This window comes from Salvelinus namaycush, chromosome 19 (genome assembly GCF_016432855.1).
Source record: "Salvelinus namaycush isolate Seneca chromosome 19, SaNama_1.0, whole genome shotgun sequence".
Classification (NCBI taxonomy): domain Eukaryota; kingdom Metazoa; phylum Chordata; class Actinopteri; order Salmoniformes; family Salmonidae; genus Salvelinus; species Salvelinus namaycush.
The window spans coordinates 497,103-519,985 of NC_052325.1; the positions used below are offsets into that span (position 1 = coordinate 497,103).

General features: G+C 44.8%; 2 protein-coding genes across 3 annotated transcripts; one reads left to right on the plus strand and one right to left on the minus strand.

Moving 5' to 3' along the window:
- Nucleotides 1-1,458: 1,458 nt before the first annotated feature.
- Nucleotides 1,459-12,049, minus strand: ehhadh (enoyl-CoA, hydratase/3-hydroxyacyl CoA dehydrogenase). Its single transcript, XM_039014367.1, has 5 exons — nucleotides 11,146-12,049; nucleotides 10,698-10,801; nucleotides 10,187-10,356; nucleotides 8,322-8,433; nucleotides 1,459-1,589 (listed from the first exon to the last, which is right to left on the minus strand). Exons 1-5 carry the CDS (start codon nucleotides 11,217-11,219, stop codon nucleotides 1,474-1,476), a joined length of 576 nt encoding a protein of 191 aa, XP_038870295.1. The 5' UTR covers nucleotides 11,220-12,049; the 3' UTR covers nucleotides 1,459-1,473.
- Nucleotides 11,644-15,155, plus strand: tmem41aa (transmembrane protein 41aa). Of its 2 annotated transcripts, none has more exons than XM_039014365.1 (5): nucleotides 11,644-11,914; nucleotides 12,707-12,926; nucleotides 13,066-13,227; nucleotides 13,528-13,666; nucleotides 13,905-15,155. In XM_039014365.1, the coding sequence occupies exons 1-5, from the start codon at nucleotides 11,748-11,750 to the stop codon at nucleotides 14,114-14,116; spliced, it is 900 nt and encodes a 299-aa protein (XP_038870293.1). In that variant the 5' UTR covers nucleotides 11,644-11,747; the 3' UTR covers nucleotides 14,117-15,155. The 2 variants fall into 2 exon arrangements, with proteins under 2 accessions (XP_038870293.1, XP_038870294.1); XM_039014366.1 differs by having other exon boundaries at nucleotides 11,646-11,914; nucleotides 12,776-12,926.
- Nucleotides 15,156-22,883: the final 7,728 nt, after the last annotated feature.

Consider the following 22,883-nt stretch of genomic DNA (forward strand, 5'->3'; position numbering starts at 1 on the left):
ACCGACTGTCATCAGGGTGATGGGCCACACCGACTGTCATCAGGGTGATGGGCCACACCGACTGTCATCAGGGTGATGGGCCACACCGACTGTCATCAGGGTGATGGGCCACACCGACTGTCATCAGGGTGATGGGCCACACCGACTGTCATCAGGGTGTGGTATCCCGGGAGGTCTACCCCGGGGGTTGGTGATAGAAGGGAGGTACGTGCCGTGACGTTGTACACGGGCACCCCGACGCTGATGTCTCCAAGTGGAGGTAATTCGGGGAAAGTGCCAACCTGACATGGAGGCTACATAAAGGGGGCACCGCGAGGGAAGACAGAGAGACAGACATGGAGGCTACATAAAGGGGGCACCGCGAGGGAAGACAGAGAGACAGACATGGAGGCTACATAAAGGGGGCACCGCGAGGGAAGACAGAGAGACAGACATGGAGGCTACATAAAGGGGGCACCGCGAGGGAAGACAGAGAGACAGACATGGAGGCTACATAAAAGGGGGCACCGCGAGGGAAGACAGAGAGACAGACATGGAGGCTACATAAAGGGGGCACCGCGAGGGAAGACAGAGAGACAGACATGGAGGCTACATAAAGGGGGCACCGCGAGGGAAGACAGAGAGACAGACATGGAGGCTACATAAAGGGGGCACCGCGAGGGAAGACAGAGAGACAGACATGGAGCAGAATCTGAGAAGGACCGAGCCAAACCCAAGATATTTTGTTGTTATGTTTATTTTGTTATGTTTATTTTGTTGTTATGTTTATTTTGTTGCCTCATAGCGTTGTGTTTTCTGACGAGAACCTCTCCGTCTCTGTGATAATCTCTGCACGCCTAACCCAACAGCCCACGGTGTAATGGGACATACAGGGCCTTCGGAAAGTATTCAGACCCCTTTACCTTTCCCACATTTTGTTAGGTTACAGCCTTATTCTAAAAATGTAATCGTTTTTTCCCCTCTCATCAATCTACACACAATACCCCATAATGACATCACAATACCCCATAATGACGTCACAATACCCCATAATGACAACGCAAAAACATGTTTTTTAGAAGTGTTTGCTAAGATGAAAAATCTTTACATAAGTATTCAGACCCTTTACTCAGTACTTTGTTGAAGCACCTTTGGCAGCGATTACAGCCTTGAGTCTTCTTGGGTATGACGCTACAAACTTGGCACACCTGTATTTGGGGAGTTTCTCCCATTATTCTTTTCACCCTTCTAAATAACACATCACATCTGACTATCAAACATTGATCTATTTTCCTAAATGGTTTTAGCTGTGAAAGGTCACTAATAGAAAACGGAAAGGTGTCAATGTATTTTCTTCGCATATCCTTTCTGAATTTAATAGTAATCCAAGAAGTTATCTAGTTTTTACAAAAATTATATGATCACAATATTTTAGCTAGTAACGGATTACAGATTTTTTTTTGTCATCCGTTATTCCCGGTCATGATGATGTCATCAACTCCTACCTGCAACACTCCTGACGAACTCCACGGCCTGGTCCACAGCGTTGCTATCGGTAACCTGATCTACGATCCCCAGCTTCAGGGCCTCAGCAGCAGAGATATGGCGACCTGGGAAGTATACAACAGTCTACGTTCACACAGGAAGCACAATACTCATCTTTTTTTACACTGATGGGACTTTTGTCCAATCACATTAGATATATTCTCACTACATATTTTTTCAGATATACAGTGCATTCGGAAAGTATTCAGACCCCTTGACTTTTTCTACATTTTGTTACGTTACAACCTTGTTCTAAAACGGATTAAAAATATATATATATCACCCCTCATCAATCTACAAACAATACCCCATAATGACGAAGCAATAACAGGTTTAGAAATATTTGCAAATGTATAAAATAAAACTGAAATATCACATTTCCATAAGTATTCAGACCCTTTACTAAGTACTTTGTTGAAGCACCTTTGGTAACGATTAGAACCTCAAGTCTTCTTGGGTATGACGCTACAAGCTTGGCACACCTGTATTTGGGGAGTTTCTCCCATTCTTCTCTGCAGATCCTCTCAAGATCTGTCAGGTTAGATGGGGGGCGTCGCTGCACAGCTATTTTCAGGTCTCTCCAGAGATGTTCGATTGGGTTCAAGTCCGGACTCTGGCTGGGCCACTCAAGGACATTCAGACACTTCTGTGTTGTCTTGGCTGTGTGCTTAGGGTCGTTGTCCTGTTGGAAGGTGTAACCTTCGCCCAAGTCTCAGGTCCTGAGCGCTCAGGAGCAGGTTTTCATCAAGGATTTCTCTGTACTTTGCTCTGTTCATCTTTCCCTTGATTCTGACTAGTCTCCCAGTCTCTGCCGCTGAAAAATATTCCCACAGCATGATGCTGCCACCACCATAGAGATGGTGCCAGGTTTCCTCCAGACGTGACGCTTGGCATTCAGGCCAGAGTTCAATCTTGGTTTCGTCAGACCAGAGAATCTTGTTTCTCATGGTCTGAGAGGCCTTTAGGTGCCTTTTGGCAATCTCCAAGCGGGTTGTCAAGTGCCTTTTACTGAGGAGTGGCATCCGTCTGGCCACTCTATCATAAAGGCCTGATTGGTGTAGTGCTGCAGAGATGGTTGTCCTTCAGGAAGGTTCTCCCATCTCCACAGAGGAACTCTGGAGCTCTGTCAGAGTGACCATCGGGTTCTTGGTCACCTCTCCGACCAATGCCCTTCTCCCCCAATTGCTCAATTTGGCCGGGCGGCCAGCTCTAGGAAAAGTCTTGGTGGTTCCAAACTTCTTCCATTTAAGAATGATGGAGGCCAATTCTTGGGGACCTTCAATGCTGCAGACATTCTTTGGTACACTTCCCCAGATCTGTGCCTTGACACAATCCTGTCTCGGAGCTCTACGGACAATTCCTTTGATCTCATGGCTTCATTTTTGCTCTGACGTGCACTGTCAACTGTGGGACCTTCTATACAGTGCCTTGCAAAAGTATTTATCCCCCTTGGCGTCAACACCATCCCCACAGTGAAGCCATGAGATCATTCAACGCTATGTCTGGCACCAACACCTCTCATTACCCAGAGAACACCATCCCCACAGTGAAGCATGGTGGTGGCAGCATCATGCTGTGGGGATGTTTTTCCATCGGCAGGGACTGGAAAACTGGTCAGAATTGAAGGAATGATGGATGCAGGGAAATACAGGGAAATTCTTGAGGGAAACCTGTTTCAGTCTTCCAGAGATTTGAGACTGGGACGGAGGTTCACCTTCCAGCAGGACAATTACCCTAAGCATACTGCTAAAGCAACACTCGAGTGGATTAAGGGGAAACATTTAAATGTCTTAGAATGGCCTTGTCAAAGCCCAGACCTCAATCCAATTGAGAATCTGTGGTATGACTTAAAGATTGCTGTACACCAGCGGAACCCATCCAACTTGAAGGAGCTGGAGCAGTTTGCCTTGAAGAATGGGCAAAAATCCCAGTGGATAGATGTGCCAAGCTTATAGAGACATTCCCCAAGAGACTTGCAGCTGTAATTGCTGCAAAAGGTGGCTCTACAAAGTACTGACTTTGGGGGGGTGAATAGTTATGCACGCTCAAGTTCAGTTTTTTTGTCTTACTTCCTGTCTGTTTCACAATTAAAAATATTTAGCATCTTCAAAGTGGTAGTCATGTTGTGTAAATCAAATGATACAAACCCCCCCAAAATCCATTTTAATTCCAGGTTGTAAGGCAATAAAATAGGAAAAATTCCAAGGGGGGTGAATACTTTCGCAAGCCACTGTAGATATGTGTGCCCTTCCAAATCATGTCCAATCAATTGAATTTACAACAGGTGGACTCCAATCCAGTTGTAGAAACATCTCAAGGATGATCAATGGAAACAGGATGAACCTGAGCTCAATTTCAAGTCTCAAAGCAAAGGGTGTGAATACTTATGTAAGTAAGGTATTTCTGTTTTTTATTTTTAGTACATTTGCAAAAAAACTAAAAAACATTTATTTGCTTTGGCATTATGGGGTATTGCATGTAGATTGATGAGGGAAAACATTTGTTGATATTTAATAGATTTTATAATAAGGTTGTAACGTAACAAAATGTGGAAAAAGTCAAGGGGTCTGAATACTTTCCGAATGCACTGTAAATATACAAAAGTATGTCGACACCCCTTCACCTTAGACAAACATTGGCAGTAGAACGGTCTTACTGAAGAGCTTAGTGACATTCAATGTGTCACCTTCATAGGATGCTTTCCAACAAGTCAGTTGGTCAAAAGTCTGCCCTGCTAGAGCTCAACTGTAAGTGCTTTTATTGTGAAGTGGAAACATCTAGGAGCAACACCGGCTCAGCCGCGAAGTGGTAGGCCACACAAGCTCACAGAACGGGACCGCTGAGTGCTAAAGCACATAGCGCAAAAAAATTGTCTGTCCTCGGTTGCCACGCTCACTACCGAGTTCCAAACTGCCTCTGGAAGCAACGTCAGCACAATAACTGTTTGTCGGGAGCTTCATAAAAACGGGTTTCCATGGCCGAGCAGCTGCACACAAGCCTAATATCACCATGCGCAATGCCAAGCGTTTGGCTGGAGTGGTGTAAAACTCACCACCATTGAACTCTGGAGTAGTGGAAACGCGTTCTCTGAATCACGCTTCACCATCTGGCAGTCCGACGAACAAATCTGTCTTTGGCAGATGCCAGGAGAACACTACGTGCCCCAGTGCATAGCGCCAATGATTTTGGAATGAGGTGTTTGATGAGCAGTTATCCACATCATTTTTCCACTACATGACCAACAGTATCAGAATTGGGCAGCCATAGGGTCTTATTTTACAGCCCTGACCCTAATTCAGTATTTTAAGGAATTCATCTTGCTTTAAGGGTAAGTGTAAGAAACAATTGTCAGAAAACTTCTAGTGACTACGGTTTCATTGACAAGCATTAGGCCTAACAGCAATAGAAAGGTGCAATGCTGACCCCTGCTGGAGACATGGACAAAGTACGTATCCGGCAGCAGCCTTTTCAACAATAAATACTGTCAGCATTTTATGTAAAACAATGCTAATGATATATTACGAATACAAACTGAACCCATAATGCATCTGTACATTGAATGTGCAAAGACATGAGATGAAAAGGACTGTATGAGTCTAACATGTTGTCTGCTGTACCTGTAGTGATGAGGTCCAGGGCAGCTGGTAACCCTATGAGTCTAACATGTTGTCTGCTGTACCTGTAGTGATGAGGTCCAGGGCAGCTGGTAACCCTATGAGTCTAACATGTTGTCTGCTGTACCTGTAGTGATGAGGTCCAGGGCAGTTGTTAATCCTATGAGTCTAACATGTTGTCTGCTGTACCTGTAGTGATGAGGTCCAGGGCAGCTGTTAACCCCTATGAGTCTAACATGTTGTCTGCTGTACCTGTAGTGATGAGGTCCAGGGCAGCTGTTAATCCTATGAGTCTAACATGTTGTCTGCTGTACCTGTAGTGATGAGGTCCAGGGCAGCTGTTAATCCTATGAGTCTAACATGTTGTCTGCTGTACCTGTAGTGATGAGGTCCAGGGCAGCTGTTAACCCCTATGAGTCTAACATGTTGTCTGCTGTACCTGTAGTGATGAGGTCCAGGGCAGCTGTTAATCCTATGAGTCTAACATGTTGTCTGCTGTACCTGTAGTGATGAGGTCCAGGGCAGCCGTTAACCCCTATGAGTCTAACATGTTGTCTGCTGTACCTGTAGTGATGAGGTCCAGGGCAGCCGTTAACCCCTATGAGTCTAACATGTTGTCTGCTGTACCTGTAGTGATGAGGTCCAGGGCAGCTGGTAACCCTATGAGTCTAACATGTTGTCTGCTGTACCTGTAGTGATGAGGTCCAGGGCAGCCGTTAACCCCTATGAGTCTAACATGTTGTCTGCTGTACCTGTAGTGATGAGGTCCAGGGCAGCTGGTAATCCTATGAGTCTAACATGTTGTCTGCTGTACCTGTAGTGATGAGGTCCAGGGCAGCCGTTAACCCCTATGAGTCTAACATGTTGTCTGCTGTACCTGTAGTGATGAGGTCCAGGGCAGCTGTTAACCCCTATGAGTCTAACATGTTGTCTGCTGTACCTGTAGTGATGAGGTCCAGGGCAGCCGTTAACCCCTATGAGTCTAACATGTTGTCTGCTGTACCTGTAGTGATGAGGTCCAGGGCAGCCGTTAACCCCTATGAGTCTAACATGTTGTCTGCTGTACCTGTAGTGATGAGGTCCAGGGCAGCTGGTAACCCTATGAGTCTAACATGTTGTCTGCTGTACCTGTAGTGATGAGGTCCAGGGCAGCTGTTAATCCTATGAGTCTAACATGTTGTCTGCTGTACCTGTAGTGATGAGGTCCAGGGCAGCTGTTAATCCTATGAGTCTAACATGTTGTCTGCTGTACCTGTAGTGATGAGGTCCAGGGCAGCTGTTAACCCTATGAGTCTAACATGTTGTCTGCTGTACCTGTAGTGATGAGGTCCAGGGCAGCTGGTAACCCTATGAGTCTAACATGTTGTCTGCTGTACCTGTAGTGATGAGGTCCAGGGCAGCTGTTAATCCTATGAGTCTAACATGTTGTCTGCTGTACCTGTAGTGATGAGGTCCAGGGCAGCTGTTAACCCCTATGAGTCTAACATGTTGTCTGCTGTACCTGTAGTGATGAGGTCCAGGGCAGCTGGTAACCCTATGAGTCTAACATGTTGTCTGCTGTACCTGTAGTGATGAGGTCCAGGGCAGCTGGTAACCCTATGAGTCTAACATGTTGTCTGCTGTACCTGTAGTGATGAGGTCCAGGGCAGCTGTTAACCCCTATGAGTCTAACATGTTGTCTGCTGTACCTGTAGTGATGAGGTCCAGGGCAGCTGTTAACCCCTATGAGTCTAACATGTTGTCTGCTGTACCTGTAGTGATGAGGTCCAGGGCAGTTGTTAATCCTATGAGTCTAACATGTTGTCTGCTGTACCTGTAGTGATGAGGTCCAGGGCAGCTGTTAACCCCTATGAGTCTAACATGTTGTCTGCTGTACCTGTAGTGATGAGGTCCAGGGCAGCTGTTAATCCTATGAGTCTAACATGTTGTCTGCTGTACCTGTAGTGATGAGGTCCAGGGCAGCTGTTAACCCTATGAGTCTAACATGTTGTCTGCTGTACCTGTAGTGATGAGGTCCAGGGCAGCTGGTAACCCTATGAGTCTAACATGTTGTCTGCTGTACCTGTAGTGATGAGGTCCAGGGCAGCTGGTAACCCTATGAGTCTAACATGTTGTCTGCTGTACCTGTAGTGATGAGGTCCAGGGCAGCTGTTAACCCTATGAGTCTAACATGTTGTCTGCTGTACCTGTAGTGATGAGGTCCAGGGCAGTTGTTAATCCTATGAGTCTAACATGTTGTCTGCTGTACCTGTAGTGATGAGGTCCAGGGCAGCCGTTAACCCCTATGAGTCTAACATGTTGTCTGCTGTACCTGTAGTGATGAGGTCCAGGGCAGCTGTTAATCCTATGAGTCTAACATGTTGTCTGCTGTACCTGTAGTGATGAGGTCCAGGGCAGCTGTTAATCCTATGAGTCTAACATGTTGTCTGCTGTACCTGTAGTGATGAGGTCCAGGGCAGCTGGTAACCCTATGAGTCTAACATGTTGTCTGCTGTACCTGTAGTGATGAGGTCCAGGGCAGCTGGTAACCCTATGAGTCTAACATGTTGTCTGCTGTACCTGTAGTGATGAGGTCCAGGGCAGCTGTTAACCCTATGAGTCTAACATGTTGTCTGCTGTACCTGTAGTGATGAGGTCCAGGGCAGTTGTTAATCCTATGAGTCTAACATGTTGTCTGCTGTACCTGTAGTGATGAGGTCCAGGGCAGCCGTTAACCCCTATGAGTCTAACATGTTGTCTGCTGTACCTGTAGTGATGAGGTCCAGGGCAGCTGTTAATCCTATGAGTCTAACATGTTGTCTGCTGTACCTGTAGTGATGAGGTCCAGGGCAGCTGTTAATCCTATGAGTCTAACATGTTGTCTGCTGTACCTGTAGTGATGAGGTCCAGGGCAGCTGTTAACCCCTATGAGTCTAACATGTTGTCTGCTGTACCTGTAGTGATGAGGTCCAGGGCAGCTGGTAACCCTATGAGTCTAACATGTTGTCTGCTGTACCTGTAGTGATGAGGTCCAGGGCAGCTGGTAACCCTATGAGTCTAACATGTTGTCTGCTGTACCTGTAGTGATGAGGTCCAGGGCAGCTGTTAACCCCTATGAGTCTAACATGTTGTCTGCTGTACCTGTAGTGATGAGGTCCAGGGCAGCTGTTAACCCCTATGAGTCTAACATGTTGTCTGCTGTACCTGTAGTGATGAGGTCCAGGGCAGCTGTTAACCCTATGAGTCTGGGTAGACGTTGTGTCCCTCCTGCGCCTGGCAGCAGACCCAGGGTCACCTCTGGAAGTCCTAGAAGAGCCTAAAAACAGTCATAACGTTTAATAATAGTAACACATAGGATTTAGGAGGGGAAAGACTTAACTAGAGCTGAGAAGGGCTGAGGTAAGCGGAGGGGAAAGACAGACTTAACAGGTGGTGTTCGGGGTCTGGTTTTGAAGGTAAAATATCTTAAAAAGCACACATTGAATATCCCTTTGAGCATGGTGAAGTTATTAATTACACTTTGGATGGTGTATTAATATACCCAGTCACTACAAAGATACAGGCGTCCTTCCTAACTCAGTTGCCGGAGAGGAAGGAAACCACTCAGGGATTTCAACATGAGGCCAATGGTGACAGTTAAAACAGTTACAGAGTTTAATGGCTGTGATAGGAGAAAACTGAGGATGGATCAACAATATTGTAGTTACTCCACAATACTAACATAAATGACAGTGAAATGAAGGCAGCCTGGACAGAATAAAAAATATATTCCAAAACATGCATCCTGTTTGCAACAAGGCACTAAAGTAATACTGCCAAAAATATGGCAAAGAAATTAACTTTTTGTCCTGAATACAAAGTGTTATGTTTGGGGCAAATTCAGTTTTACAGTTTTGATGGTTGTCTAGCGATGATCAACAACCAATTTGACAGAGCTTGAAAAATGTTGAAAATAATAATGGGCAAATGTTGCACAATCCAGGTGTAGAAATCTCTTACAGATGTAATTGCTGCCAAAAGGTTCTTCAACAAAGTATTGACTCAGGGGGGTGAATACTTATGCAAATTAGATATTTCTATATTTCATTTTCAATAAATGTACAATCATTTTCTAAAAACATGTTTTCACTTTGTCATTATGGGGTATTGTGATGTCATTATGGGGTCTTGTGACGTCATTATGGGGTCTTGTGACGTCATTATGGGGTCTTGTGACGTCATTATGGGGTCTTGTGACGTCATTATGGGGTCTTGTGACGTCATTATGGGGTCTTGTGACGTCATTATGGGGTCTTGTGACGTCATTATGGGGTCTTGTGACGTCATTATGGGGTCTTGTGACGTCATTATGGGGTCTTGTGACGTCATTATGGGGTCTTGTGACGTCATTATGGGGTCTTGTGACGTCATTATGGGGTCTTGTGACGTCATTATGGGGTCTTGTGACGTCATTATTTTGGTTTATTGTGTTTTAGATGGGTGATTTGATTTGAGGTGGATTTGGTGATGGCCTTGATGTGGGGCTCGAAGGAGAGAGTAGGGTCAAGTTGAAGCAGCCGTCAACACAAGGTCACCCACTTTTTTTAGGAGAGCCTTGGGAGCCACCAGCTTGACCTCAGTTATGCTGCTGTTGAGTCATCCAATTAAGACAGACACAGCTTTTTATACTAAGGAGTCCTTTTTATATAAATGATCACTAGTTCTGTAATTATTACATCTCTCCTGGACTGAGATGATATAATATAATTCAGGAGTAAACAAGAACCTCGACTACAACAAGACATTCCAGAGAACACTGTCAGTCAGTCAGTCAGGCCCATGATCACTCAGTCGGTCAGTCAGACCACTCAGTCAGTCGGTCAGTTGGACCTATGATCAGTCAGTCAGTCGGTCAGTTGGACCTATGATCAGTCAGTCAGTTGGACCTATGATCAGTCAGTCAGTTGGACCTATGATCAGTCAGTCAGTTGGACCTATGATCAGTCAGTCAGTCAGTCAGTTGGACCTATGATCAGTCAGTCAGCCAGTCATTTGGACGTTGATCCCTGAGAGAGAATCATGTAACTAACCTTGGAGTGTGCAATGCGATAGTGACAGCCCAGTGCTAACTCCAGTCCTCCGCCCAGTGCTACTCCCTCGATGGCTGCCGCCACAGGCTTGTCCACAGCCTCTATAGCATGGATCATGGGCACCAGGGGGGGCCCCAACATCGGCCCCGCAAACTCCCTGATGTCCGCCCCTGGTAGAAACAGACAAACCTCTGATCGCATTGTACAGTTGTATACCTGAATGATTATGCTTCATAATAAAACATATTTGAAAGTGAGAAATATATAAACCTCTATCAGAGCTGCTGGGAGACAAAGTTTGCATCTCAAATGGCACCCTATTCATGTGGTCAAGTAGTGCACTACTATATATAGGGTGCCAATTGGGACACACCCAGATCCAGACCTCTAGTCTAGACAGACCTACGGTGCATCAAAAACGGCAACCTATTCCCTATTTCGTGCACTACTTTTGATAGGGGCCCTGGTCAAACACAGCAGTATACTGTAGAATCTAGAAGGACATTCTTACCTCCACAGAACTTCCCATTCTGTCCACAGATCACTACAGATGTCACCTTTGGGTCCTTCAGGGCCCTCTGCACCGTGTCGACTATGCCCTGTCGCACCGCTGCACTGGGGACACACAGACAGACACAAATCACATCAATATGACACTAAAGGTCCAAAATGCGCAGACAGACAGGTGCAGAATCATGTAAAGTTACAGAATTTGTTCCAACACTACAGGAATTCAATTTACATGATTACATTCCACACTAGCTATACTTTAATAATAATATTACAATCTTAAGTATAAAGACAAGTATTTTTAACAAGGACATGACAGGTGCAAAAGATAAACAACTTGCTTTGTTGTCACCTTTGTAACACTTAAGCCTTCTAATCGACAGGAACATGTGTTTATCTAAATTTCTACTGCGTGCAATATTATCCTAACCAAGTTAGTTTTAACTCACCTGAGCGCATTGACAGGTGGATTCTGAAGCGTTATCAGAGCAACGGATCCCGGGAGCCGAGAGTACGTGGCCATTATACTTCTGGAGAAAACTCACTGCTCATATGCCATGGTGCGTGCAGCTGAAGTTGAACTTTAGAACTAGTGACATGGCATGTTGCCATCACCTTTACCACATTCAGAAGTGAGTTTGTTGACTTGGTTGAGAAGGAAGTCTTTGGATACTTTTTTAATTTCTTCAATACGACACTGAGATTTTCCCCAATTAGTGAAAACATCAATTACTTAAATAATTACTTTTCATATAGTTTTAACCCTGTGTGTATATTCCCTTTGCCATTTCCAATAAAAAAATACGTCTGGATGACTGCAATAGACTCACTGAAAGCGCTAAACGTGTTTAGAATGGTAATAACAATATGACCCCATGCTGTTCAAAGACACAAACTTAGCGTTGACAATAACGGATGTTACGTCACAGCTGTCCGTCTAGGCTCCCCCTTTTCCTCTTCGGTCCAGCGCTTATTGTCATCCCCCTTCTCTCTCACCCGATACTTCCTGTATTGCGAAATGCTCGTAGACTAACTAGCTTCTTCTTTAACTATGCGGTCAATTGTGGGTTTAATTGTTGTAATTACCGCCGCTACTTTCTATCTGTACATTCTGTCTTCTTACCTTCCGACCGGACCGCGAAAACTCCCACCCAAAGCGACGGAGAACGAAGAAACGTCTGACATCGACACTAACGAGGACGAATTCAAAGAACACAGGTAACTATGTAGACTACAGTATATGGCTCTGACTCGGGCTGGTGTAACAGTATTGCTGCCGTCCCTCTCCTCACATAGACATGTGTCTCCCCACGAAGCGTCGTTACAGAGCAAAGGGGGAACGACGACTTCAGGGCTCAGAGCGAGTGACGTCACCGATTGAGACGCTGTTAGCGCGCACCACCGCTAACTAGAAAGCCGTTTCACATCGGTGACACTCACCCCCCCTTTGACCTCCTCCTTTCCCGCAGCAACCAGTGATCCGGGTCAACAGCATCAATGTAACAGTTTAGCTTCCGTTCCTACCTGGGCTCGAACCAGATTTTTAGGTACTATATTTATTGATTATATGAATCCTATAAATTCAAATGGCCAAGATGGATGCAATCAATTAGATTAATTTATCATAGATCTAATTATATTTCAACAAAATAATGTTGCAGGAATGCTAATCTTACCTGTTTGTAACAACAGAAACGATTTCAGATTTATTTAGCTTTTTGAGTGGCGCAGCGGTCTAAGGCACCGCATCTGTGCTTGAGGCATCACTACAGACACCCTGGTTCGATCCCAGGCTGTATCACAACCGGACGTGATTGGGAGCCGCATAGGGCGGCACACCATTGGCCCAGCGTCGTTCGGGTTTGTCCGTCATTGTAAATAAGAATATGTTCTTAACTGACTTGCCTAGTTAAATTAAAAATACAAATAAATAGAATTTGAGGTGGAACAACCCTTCATTCATCTTCCCATCGTCATGCACTGATGAGTACCATGACTCGTATACTGTAGTTTATCTCCAGCAGCCCCAGATCAGACAGACCCTTGTTCCCCAGCCTTCATGACACTATCTGCGTTCAGGCTGAAGTTCCCCTCGGACCTGGTAGAGCTGAGGGAACTGGCGGAGCTGCTCCAGTTCTACAAGACAGAACACACTGGATACGTCCTGCTTCTCTTCTGTAGCGCCTATCTCTACAAGCAGTCCTTCGCCATTCCTGGCTCCTCCTTCCTGGTACACACACTCACATACTCAGAAGCAGAAATTGTAGATAAACATCATAATATACACATTATAAATGTGACTAAAAAAAACATGTTTGTAATCATATAATCAGCTATGATTGTTGTTGATTCCTCTCTGTCCTCTGCAGAACATTCTAGCGGGTGCTCTGTTTGGCCCATGGCAGGGCTTGGTGCTAGCCTGTGTTCTGACCACTGTGGGCTCCACCATGTGTTACCTCCTCTCACAGGCCTTCGGTAAGCGCTACATCACAAACCTCTTCCCTGGCAAGGTCTCCATGCTGCAGAGGAAGGTATGTAGTATGCAACAATCCCATTCACTGTGTTTTAACAGGTCAAATCCATCCTCCCAATGTATATGTAGCCGATGTGAAATGGTTAGCTAGTTAGCGGTGTGGTAGTAGTGGTTCGTTCTGTGACTTCACCTGCTCTGACACCTAGAAGTGGGCTGTTGCTTTAGTAGAGTGATTGGTAACACTTGATCTGTGGGATGCCGACACTGACATTGGTTGTATGGCCACTCGGGTGGCAGCAGAGTTCATGTCATAGTAGGTAGATATTAACCCCTTCTGTTTTGCTGCCCTGGTTCCAAGGTGGAAGAGAACCAGTCGTGTCTGTTCTTCTTCCTCCTCTTCCTCAGGTTCTTCCCCATGACTCCAAACTGGTTCCTCAACATGTCCGCCCCCGTCGTCAACATCCCTGTCACACTCTTCTTCTTCTCCGTCTTCATCGGTAAGCAGCAGAAACTGATTCACTCTTTTTTTTTACTTCATTGGTCCACCCTTTATAGTCCCAATGTGTTATAAATGTAATATTCAGAGACCATCTCTTTTATGATCCGTGTCTTTATGAATGACGATTTAATTGAAAGACCATAACAAACTTAGCAATGATTTCTGTTATGTTTCTGTCCCTCTGTGTGTCTCATGTCTCTTTCACTTTCTGTCTCCCTCTGTCCCCATCCCTCCAGGTCTGATCCCATATAACTTCATCTGTGTCCATACGGGCTCCATGCTGTCTGAGGTGTCCTCTCTGGATGACCTGTTCTCCTGGGGCAAAGTGCTACAGCTGCTGGGCATAGCCTGTGTGGCTCTGCTCCCAGGGGCCCTCATCAGACACTACAGCCAGACACACCTCAAACTGGACGGCCTGAACAATGGAGTCAACAAGAAGACTCAGTGAGGAGCGACCAAGGGTCTCCCGGTCCTGTGGAAATAACCACACATAGAGGATGAAGTTGTAGGATTTGGAGTACCTTGGATAGTCTCTACTCTCCAAGTTCAGCCTCCATTTTGTTGGTTAGACTCAGTGAGCATCCTGGGTCAGCCTGTACATATTCCTGTCAGTCGGCTGGATACAGGAGGAAACATGATCAAATAGGTTGGGAACTGAGGTTTCCAACAGTAGATGACCTCACCGCAGAAGGGAGATGTGGAAGTCTGTGTGTATGTTAGAGATCGTATGGTACGAGTCTGTCTGCGTGAAGGTGTTTTAAACCATTTGTGTTTTTATGGGTGAAGGGAGGAGACATTAATTCAAATCATTTTGTTGGTTTTCTTGTTTGATGAAGATACTGTCATTGAGATACATTTATTTTTGGATAGACTACATTCTGTTGTTGTTGGTACGGATACACACGTACCTTTTAGAAGTGGCCTGTGTTTCTGTTTTAAACAGCAAGCTACCTCAAAGCAGAACAGGATGTCCTGCGAAGACAATTCTAGGGAGGGAAAGGTGAGAGGTGTGTTATTACATCGGGAATTGATTGGGTGTCTTTTAAAAAATATATTTTTCTGAATTGTTCCACCTGTATTTTATTGAAACAATCTTTTTACTGCTGCCGATCACTAAGGGCTGGATTCATCTGTATCGCTGAAGTTCAGCGTTAGTGTGATTTGAAATTTAAAGGTAATGTTCCCGTGTTAGCAGAATGCATTCACGGTCAATGCTGCATATGTCGGCTCAGTTGGAAATTACCTTTAAATTTAGATTGCGCAATCTGTAACGGTTCAGTGATCCAGATTGAATAGAGTCCTGATGGAATTCAGTCTCCTTGATTGAATGTTTGTGTAAATACAAGGGTTTCCTTTTCTAATTGTCAACAAGTTATCAATTGTGAGGAATGTGTATTTAAAAAAAATCTTTTGTCACTTTCAAAAATGTAAATGTTTTCTGTCTGGATATCTTATTTGTCAATAAAAATACCATGTGAACAACACAACCGGAGTGTTCCGTTAATATCATTCGATTTGTTTAAGGGATCAGCTTTAATATTGTTGATAGATTGTAGCTTCCATCAATGTAATTGTCTGCATGTTCCATATGCTCCATTCCAGACATTATTATGAGCCGTCCTCCCCTCACCAGCCTCCTGTGTTCTATTTCCGGCTTATACATACTATATACATTTAACAAATACTTTACAATAGTTATATTAAGTTTGTTTTTAGTCCCATCCTTCAGCTCCGCTCAATCCCTCCCATCTATTTTTTTATTTTACCTTTATTGGACTAAGCAAGTCAGTTAAGAACAAATTCTTATTTTCAATGACGGCCTACCAGGGAACAGTGGGTTAACTACCTTGTTCAGGGGCAGAACAACAGATGTTTACCTTATCAGCTCGGGGATTCAATCTTGCAACCTGTCAGTTACTAGTCCAATGCTCTAACCACTAGGCTACCTGCCTCCTCTAACCACTAGGCTACCTGCCTCCCCTACACTCTAACCCCTAGGCTACCTGCCGCCCCTACACTCTAACCCCTAGGCTACCTGCCGCCCCTACACTCTAACGCCTAGGCTACCTGCCTCCTCTAACCACTAGGCTACCTGCCTCCTCTAACCCCTAGGCTACCTGCCTCCTCTAACCCCTAGGCTACCTGCCTCCTCTAACCCCTAGGCTACCTGCCTCCTCTAACCCCTAGGCTACCTGCCTCCTCTAACCACTAGGCTACCTGCCTCCTCTAACCCCTAGGCTACCTGCCTCCTCTAACCACTAGGCTACCTGCCTCCTCTAACCACTAGGCTACCTGCCTCCTCTAACCACTAGGCTACCTGCCTCCTCTAACCACTAGGCTACCTGCCTCCTCTAACCACTAGGCTACCTGCCTCCTCTAACCCACTAGGCTACCTGCCTCCTCTAACCACTAGGCTACCTGCCTCCTCTAACCACTAGGCTACCTGCCTCCTCTAACCACTAGGCTACCTGCCTCCTCTAACCACTAGGCTACCTGCCTCCTCTAACCACTAGGCTACCTGCCTCCTCTAACCACTAGGCTACCTGCCTCCTCTAACCACTAGGCTACCTGCCTCCTCTAACCACTAGGCTACCTGCCTCCTCTAACCCCTAGGCTACCTGCCTCCTCTAACCCCTAGGCTACCTGCCTCCTCTAACCCCTAGGCTACCTGCCTCCTCTAACCACTAGGCTACCTGCCTCCTCTAACCCCTAGGCTACCTGCCTCCTCTAACCACTAGGCTACCTGCCTCCTCTAACCACTAGGCTACCTGCCTCCTCTAACCACTAGGCTACCTGCCTCCTCTAACCACTAGGCTACCTGCCTCCTCTAACCACTAGGCTACCTGCCTCCTCTAACCCACTAGGCTACCTGCCTCCTCTAACCACTAGGCTACCTGCCTCCTCTAACCACTAGGCTACCTGCCTCCTCTAACCACTAGGCTACCTGCCTCCTCTAACCACTAGGCTACCTGCCTCCTCTAACCACTAGGCTACCTGCCTCCTCTAACCACTAGGCTACCTGCCTCCTCTAACCACTAGGCTACCTGCCTCCTCTAACCACTAGGTTACCTGCCTCCTCTAACCACTAGGCTACCTGCCTCCTCTAACCACTAGGCTACCTGCCTCCTCTAACCACTAGGCTACCTGCCTCCTCTAACCACTAGGCTACCTGCCTCCTCTAACCACTAGGCTACCTGCCTCCTCTAACCCCTAGGCTACCTGCCTCCTCTAACCACTAGGCTACCTGCCTCCTCTAACCCCTAGGCTACCTGCCTCCTCTAACCCCTAGGCTACCTGCCTCCTCTAACCACTAGGCTACCTGCCTCCTCTAACCACTAGGTTACCTGCCTCCTCTAACCACTAGGCTACCTGCCTCCTCTAACCCCTAGGCTACCTGCCTCCTCTAACCCCTAGGCTACCTGCCTCCTCTAACCACTAGGCTACCTGCCTCCTCTAACCCCTAGGCTACCTGCCTCCTCTAACCCCTAGGCTACCTGCCTCCTCTAACCACTAGGCTACCTGCCTCCTCTAACCACTAGGCTACCTGCCTCCTCTAACCACTAGGCTACCTGCCTCCTCTAACCACTAGGCTACCTGCCTCCTCTAACCACTAGGCTACCTGCCTCTCCTCTAACCCCTAGGCTACCTGCCTCCTCTAACCCACTAGGCTACCTGCCTCCTCTAACCACTAGGCTACCTGTCTCCTCTAACCACTAGGCTACCTGTCTCCTCTAACCACTAGGCTACCTGCCTCCTCTAACCACTAGGCTACCTGCCTCCTCTAACCCCTAGGCTACCTGCCTCCTCTAACCCCTAGGCTACCTGCCTCCTCTAACCACTAGGCTACCTGCCTCCTCTAACCACTAGGCTACCTGCCTCCTCTAACCCCTAGGCTACCTGCCTCCTCTAACCCACTAGGCTACCTGCCTCCTCTAACCACTAGGCTACCTGTCTCCTCTAACCACTAGGCTACCTGCCTCCTCTAACCACTAGGCTACCTGCCTCCTCTAACCACTAGGCTACCTGCCTCCTCTAACCCACTAGGCTACCTGCCTCTCCTCTAACCCCTAGGCTACCTGCCTCTCCTCTAACCACTAGGCTACCTGCCTCCTCTAACCCCTAGGCTACCTGCCTCCTCTAACCACCAGGCTACCTGCCTCCTCTAACCACTAGGCTACCTGCCTCCTCTAACCACTAGACTACCTGCCTCCTCTAACCACTAGGCTACCTGCCTCCTCTAACCCCTAGGCTACCTGCCTCCTCTAACCCCTAGGCTACCTGCCTCCTCTAACCCCTAGGCTACATGCCGCCCCATCTATATCTGAACACCATCCAGTTTGGATTTCTATTTGCCATATATTTTTTAACTGTGATGTGATGTTTCACAAAAGTTCTGGACCTTTCTATTCTCATAGTTCCTACAGATTGTAAATTAAAGATAAACGTTTTTGCTAAAAGTATTTTATTATTGATCGATTGACTATGACTTTTTAAGTCACCCAGCAGTGCTATCTCCAGAGTTAGCTCCAGGTAAATGTTTAAATTTTACCCCTAATTTGTGGAACAATCTGCAGAATTCACTGCAGTTAGATGTGCTGGTGTCACTCAGGCAGGTTACATTATTGATTGAGGACCTCTATGTAGTTGAATGTGATTGATTTCATTAAATATGTTTATTTAGTTATTGTGTGCTGAATTATATTGTTTTATCCACACATATGTGTATGTTTTATTGTTCTGTTTTCATTGTAATGTGTACATGGCTCTCTTGTAAAAGAGATTTTAATCTCAATGTGACTCCCTGTTTAAATAAAAATTAAAAAAATGTAATGCTAAGAAAAAAAATGATCCAGCCGTTCCTGAACCTGCGACCAAAAACAAGCAACATATGGACAGTACGAAAACAAATTATATAATGATTCTGTCTCTTCGCAGCAAAATCTGCAGAGCTGGGATGGTTGTATCCCACATATAAATAACATTCTATTGGTTGCAAGAATTTTTTTGTAGAATTAAATTGAAAAACTCTTAAGTTTTGAATCAGTTTCTAAACCAAGTGCCATGGAATTAGTACATCGAAAATCTCTTCCCAACTATTGTGCAATCTCTGTGGCACAGATGTAAATGTTTTGGTCGTTATTGGTCTGTTATTATTTTGTATTTCATTGATATGACTTCATCACAGTCATTACACTTTGAAATGGGAAAAAAAAATTACATCAAATATTCGAATAGAAAAGTGAAAACTCAGAAGAAAAACTTTTTGAAAGACATTTTTTATTGCTCTGATCCAGAATGGTCACCAATACCGTTCACTCACATCACAACAACAATATGGCTGATCGGCTGTTACCAGAAAGAACCGGCGACACCGGGAGGGGGTGGAGTGCTTCTTCACCTGCATTGCTGTTTGGGGTTTTAGGCTGGGTTTCTGTACAGCACTTTGAGATATCAGCTGATGTAAGAAGGGCTATATAAATACATTTGATTTGATTTGAACTGGACCAGTCAGCTTGCAGTCCAAGGTTGCATCCCGAAATGGCACCCTGCTCCCTATATAGCGACCAAGAGTATAAGTATGAGTACTATATATTTTGACCAAAAGTAGTGCACTATATAGGGAATAGGGTGTTATAAAAGTAGTGCACTATATAGGGAATAGGGTGCTATAAAAGTAGTGCACTATATAGGGAATAGGGTGCTATAAAAGTAGTGCACTATATAGGGAATAGGGTGCTATTTAGAACACATTGTACTCCAGTCACTTCCCGTCTGGTTAGCCCAGACCCAGTGGCTCCTGGGAAGGTGGACGACAGAGTTTCTGACCATGAAATTAGAATGATTCTGATTGTAGAATTATTCTGATTCCAATTCTATGGTTCTGACCCTCTATGCTGAAGGGATTGTACCATGTTCGGTGGAATGAATCCACCTCAACTAGGACGAATGAAATGCAGTACAGACTCTGATAGTTGTTCTGTCATGCTTCTTTTGCATAATTTTCTCATCCAGCAATAAAACAGGACAGAAACACCTTGATGTGGCTTCGTTGACAGATGACTCTAGAATCCTCAGCTGAGCCACGACACATATTTCAGGTATTTTTGGTATTTTATTAGGATGCAATAATGGCTCTATATAATACTGTATAATATATCTATATATATATCTATATAATACTGTACGCTTTCTTGAATTTGTTCTGGATTTGTGGACTGTGGAGAAAAAAAACCTGGTGGCATGTCTGGTGGGGTAAGTGTGTGTGTCAGAGCTGTGTGTAAGTTGACTATGCAAACATTTTGGGATTTTCAACACATGAATGTTTCTGATAAAAAGAAGAAGTGATGCAGTCAGTTTCTCCTCAACTCTTAGCCAAGAGAGACTGGTATACATAGTATTTATATCAGCCCTCTGATTACAATGAAGAGCAAGACGTGCCGCTCTGTTCTGGGCCAGCTGCAGCTTAACTAGATCTTTCCTTGCAGCACTCGACCACACGACTGGACAATAATCAAGATTAGACAAAACTAGAGCCTGCAGGACTTGCTTTTTGGAGTGTGGTGTAAAAAAAGCAGAGCATCTCTTTATTATGGCCAGAACTCTCCCCATCTTTACAACCATTGTATCTACTATATGTTTTGACCATGACAGTTTACAATCTAAAGTAACGCCAAGTAATTTAGTCTCCTCAACTTGTTCAACAGCCACACCATTCATTACCAGATTCAGCTGAGGTCTAGAACTTAGGGAATGATTTGAACCAAATACAATGCTCTAAGACCCTCACAAACTTTTACAGATGCACAATTGAGAGCATCCTGTCGGGCTGTATCACTGCCTGGTACGGCAACTGATCCGCCCACAACCGTAAGGCTCTCCAGAGGGTAGTGAGGTCTGCACAACGCATCACCGGGGGCAAACTACCTGCCCTCCAGGACACCTACACCACCCGATGTCACAGGAAGGCCATAAAGATCATCAAGGACAACAACCACCTGAGCCACTGCCTGTTCACCCCGCTATCATCCAGAAGGCGAGGTCAGTACAGGTGCATCAAAGCAGGGACCGAGAGACTGAAAAACAGCTTCTATCTCAAGGCCATCAGACTGTTAAACAGCCATCACTAACATTGAGTGGCTGCTGCCAACATACTGACTCAACTCTCTAGCCACTTTAATAAATTGATCACTAGCCACTTTTTTACATTTTTTTTTTTACATTTTAAGTCATTTAGCAGACGCTCTTATCCAGAGCGACTTACAAATTGGAAAGTTCATACATATTCATCCTGGTCCCGCCGTGGGAATTGAACCCACAACCCTGGCGTTGCAAGCGCCATGCTCTACCAACTGAGCCACACTGGACCACTTTAATAATGTTTACATATCCTACATTACTCATCTCATATGTATATACTGTACTCGATACCATCTACTGCATCCTGCCTATGCCGTTCGGCCATCGCTCATCCATATATTTATATGTACATATTCTTATTCATTCCTTTACATTTGTGTGTATAAGGTAGTTGTTGTGAAATTGTTAGATTACTTGTGAGATATTACTGCACGGTCAGAACTAGAAGCACAAGCATTTCGCAACACTCGCATTAACATCTGCTAACCATGTGTATGTGACCAATAACATTTGATTTGATCTCGTAGAAAGCCTTCCCAGAAGAGTGGAAGCTGTTATAGCAGCAAAGGGGGGGACCAACTCCATATTAATGCCCATGATTTTGGAATGAGATGTTCGACAAGCAGGTGTCCACATACTTTTGAAAAAGCAACTCATGTTTCCCCGTCTCCGTTTCTGCAGCTTCACAAAATCATCCGACATTCTACAATGTAGATGACTGTCTTGAGCAAATTCTCTTCCAACCAGTGAGATTCAAATTATTCTCAGATTCAGTGTGGCCTTTGAATAGTGTTAAACAGCCCAAACGTATTGATTTCAAATTGATATCGATATCAGTGATTTCTACATTGGCGACCTTCGTTTGAAACAAAATGCAACAATCCACAACGTAGCCGTCGATCTTCTACAAGGCGGCATCTAACCAATGATACACAGTGCGTTCAGAAAGTCTTCAGACCCCTTGACTTTTTCCACATGTTGTTACGTTACAGCCTTATTCTAAAAAGTGATTGAATGAAATGTTTTCCTCATCAATCTACACACAATACCTCATAATGACATCACAATACCTCATAACGACATCACAATACCTCATAATGACATCACAATACCTCATAATGACATCACAATACCTCATAATGACAAAGGAAAACAGGTTTTTAGAAATGTTTGGAAATGTATAAAAAAAAATAAAAAATACCTTATTTACATAAGTATTCAGACCCTTTGCTATGAGACTCAAAATTGAGCTCAGGTTCATCCTGTTTCCATTGATCATCCTTGAGATGTTTCTACAACTTGATTATTGGAGTCCACCTGTGGTAAATTCAGTAGATTGGACATGATTTGGAAAGGCTCTAGGAAGAGTCTTGGGGGCACCAGACTTCTTTCATTTGAGAATGATGGAGGCCACTGTGTTCTTGGGGACCTTCAATACTTCCCCAAGGCACTGTAAAGGGATTTGGAAGCCAATTATTTTTGCACCTACTAGTAACATTTTCAAAGTATTTCATGTAGATTGACACTTTAATAGTTTAATGTTAAACATGTATTACTTGGTGCTATACATGACCATACTGTATTTTATGATTTAAAATACATAATAAATGATACAACTGTATTTACAGTTAAGAAAACGTTAATAAACATGTCTGCTTTCTTTGTGAGGAGGTATCTGAGACACTAATCTAGTTTAAGCTGCTTAAATAGAGCCAAATAGATCAGGTGCTGGAACGTACCGCTGCTATTAGTCTCCTGTCTGGAGTAGATCCCACTCTCACCACTGAAGACAAGTGGTCAATTAATCAATACTATTTTATATAGTTATTCTGATAACTATAACAGTTGTAGAACAGGATTTTGTTATTATTATTATTATTTATAATCGAATGAATTATTTGGACGATGCTACTCTCCAAAACATTCAGGACTAATTTGACTGAGAGGAAGATTTTTTTTTACTTCTCTGGGGATTATCTATTCGCGTTACTGAGTATGACAAGTTAGCTCATATTGCCTCAATGGCAAAAAGTTATTTCAGACAATTCTTACCGTAATGGTCATTCTGTGGGCCTGCT

What these genes read in the sequence shown, in the direction of transcription:
- ehhadh (XM_039014367.1), bottom strand. Translation starts at nt 11,219, where the DNA reads ATGGCCACGTACTCTCGGCTCCCGGGATCCGTTGCTCTGATAACGCTT. An exon ending in CCACCTGTCAATGCGCTCAG is followed by an intron (nt 10,802 to 11,145) that starts GTGAGTTAAAAC and finishes GTGTGTCCCCAG; the next exon opens with TGCAGCGGTGCGACAGGGCA. An exon ending in ATCGCATTGCACACTCCAAG is followed by an intron (nt 8,434 to 10,186) that starts GTTAGTTACATG and finishes GACTGTTTTTAG; the next exon opens with GCTCTTCTAGGACTTCCAGA.
- tmem41aa (XM_039014365.1), top strand. Translation starts at nt 11,748, where the DNA reads ATGCGGTCAATTGTGGGTTTAATTGTTGTAATTACCGCCGCTACTTTC. An exon ending in TCTCCATGCTGCAGAGGAAG is followed by an intron (nt 13,228 to 13,527) that starts GTATGTAGTATG and finishes CCTGGTTCCAAG; the next exon opens with GTGGAAGAGAACCAGTCGTG. An exon ending in CTTCTTCTCCGTCTTCATCG is followed by an intron (nt 13,667 to 13,904) that starts GTAAGCAGCAGA and finishes CCATCCCTCCAG; the next exon opens with GTCTGATCCCATATAACTTC.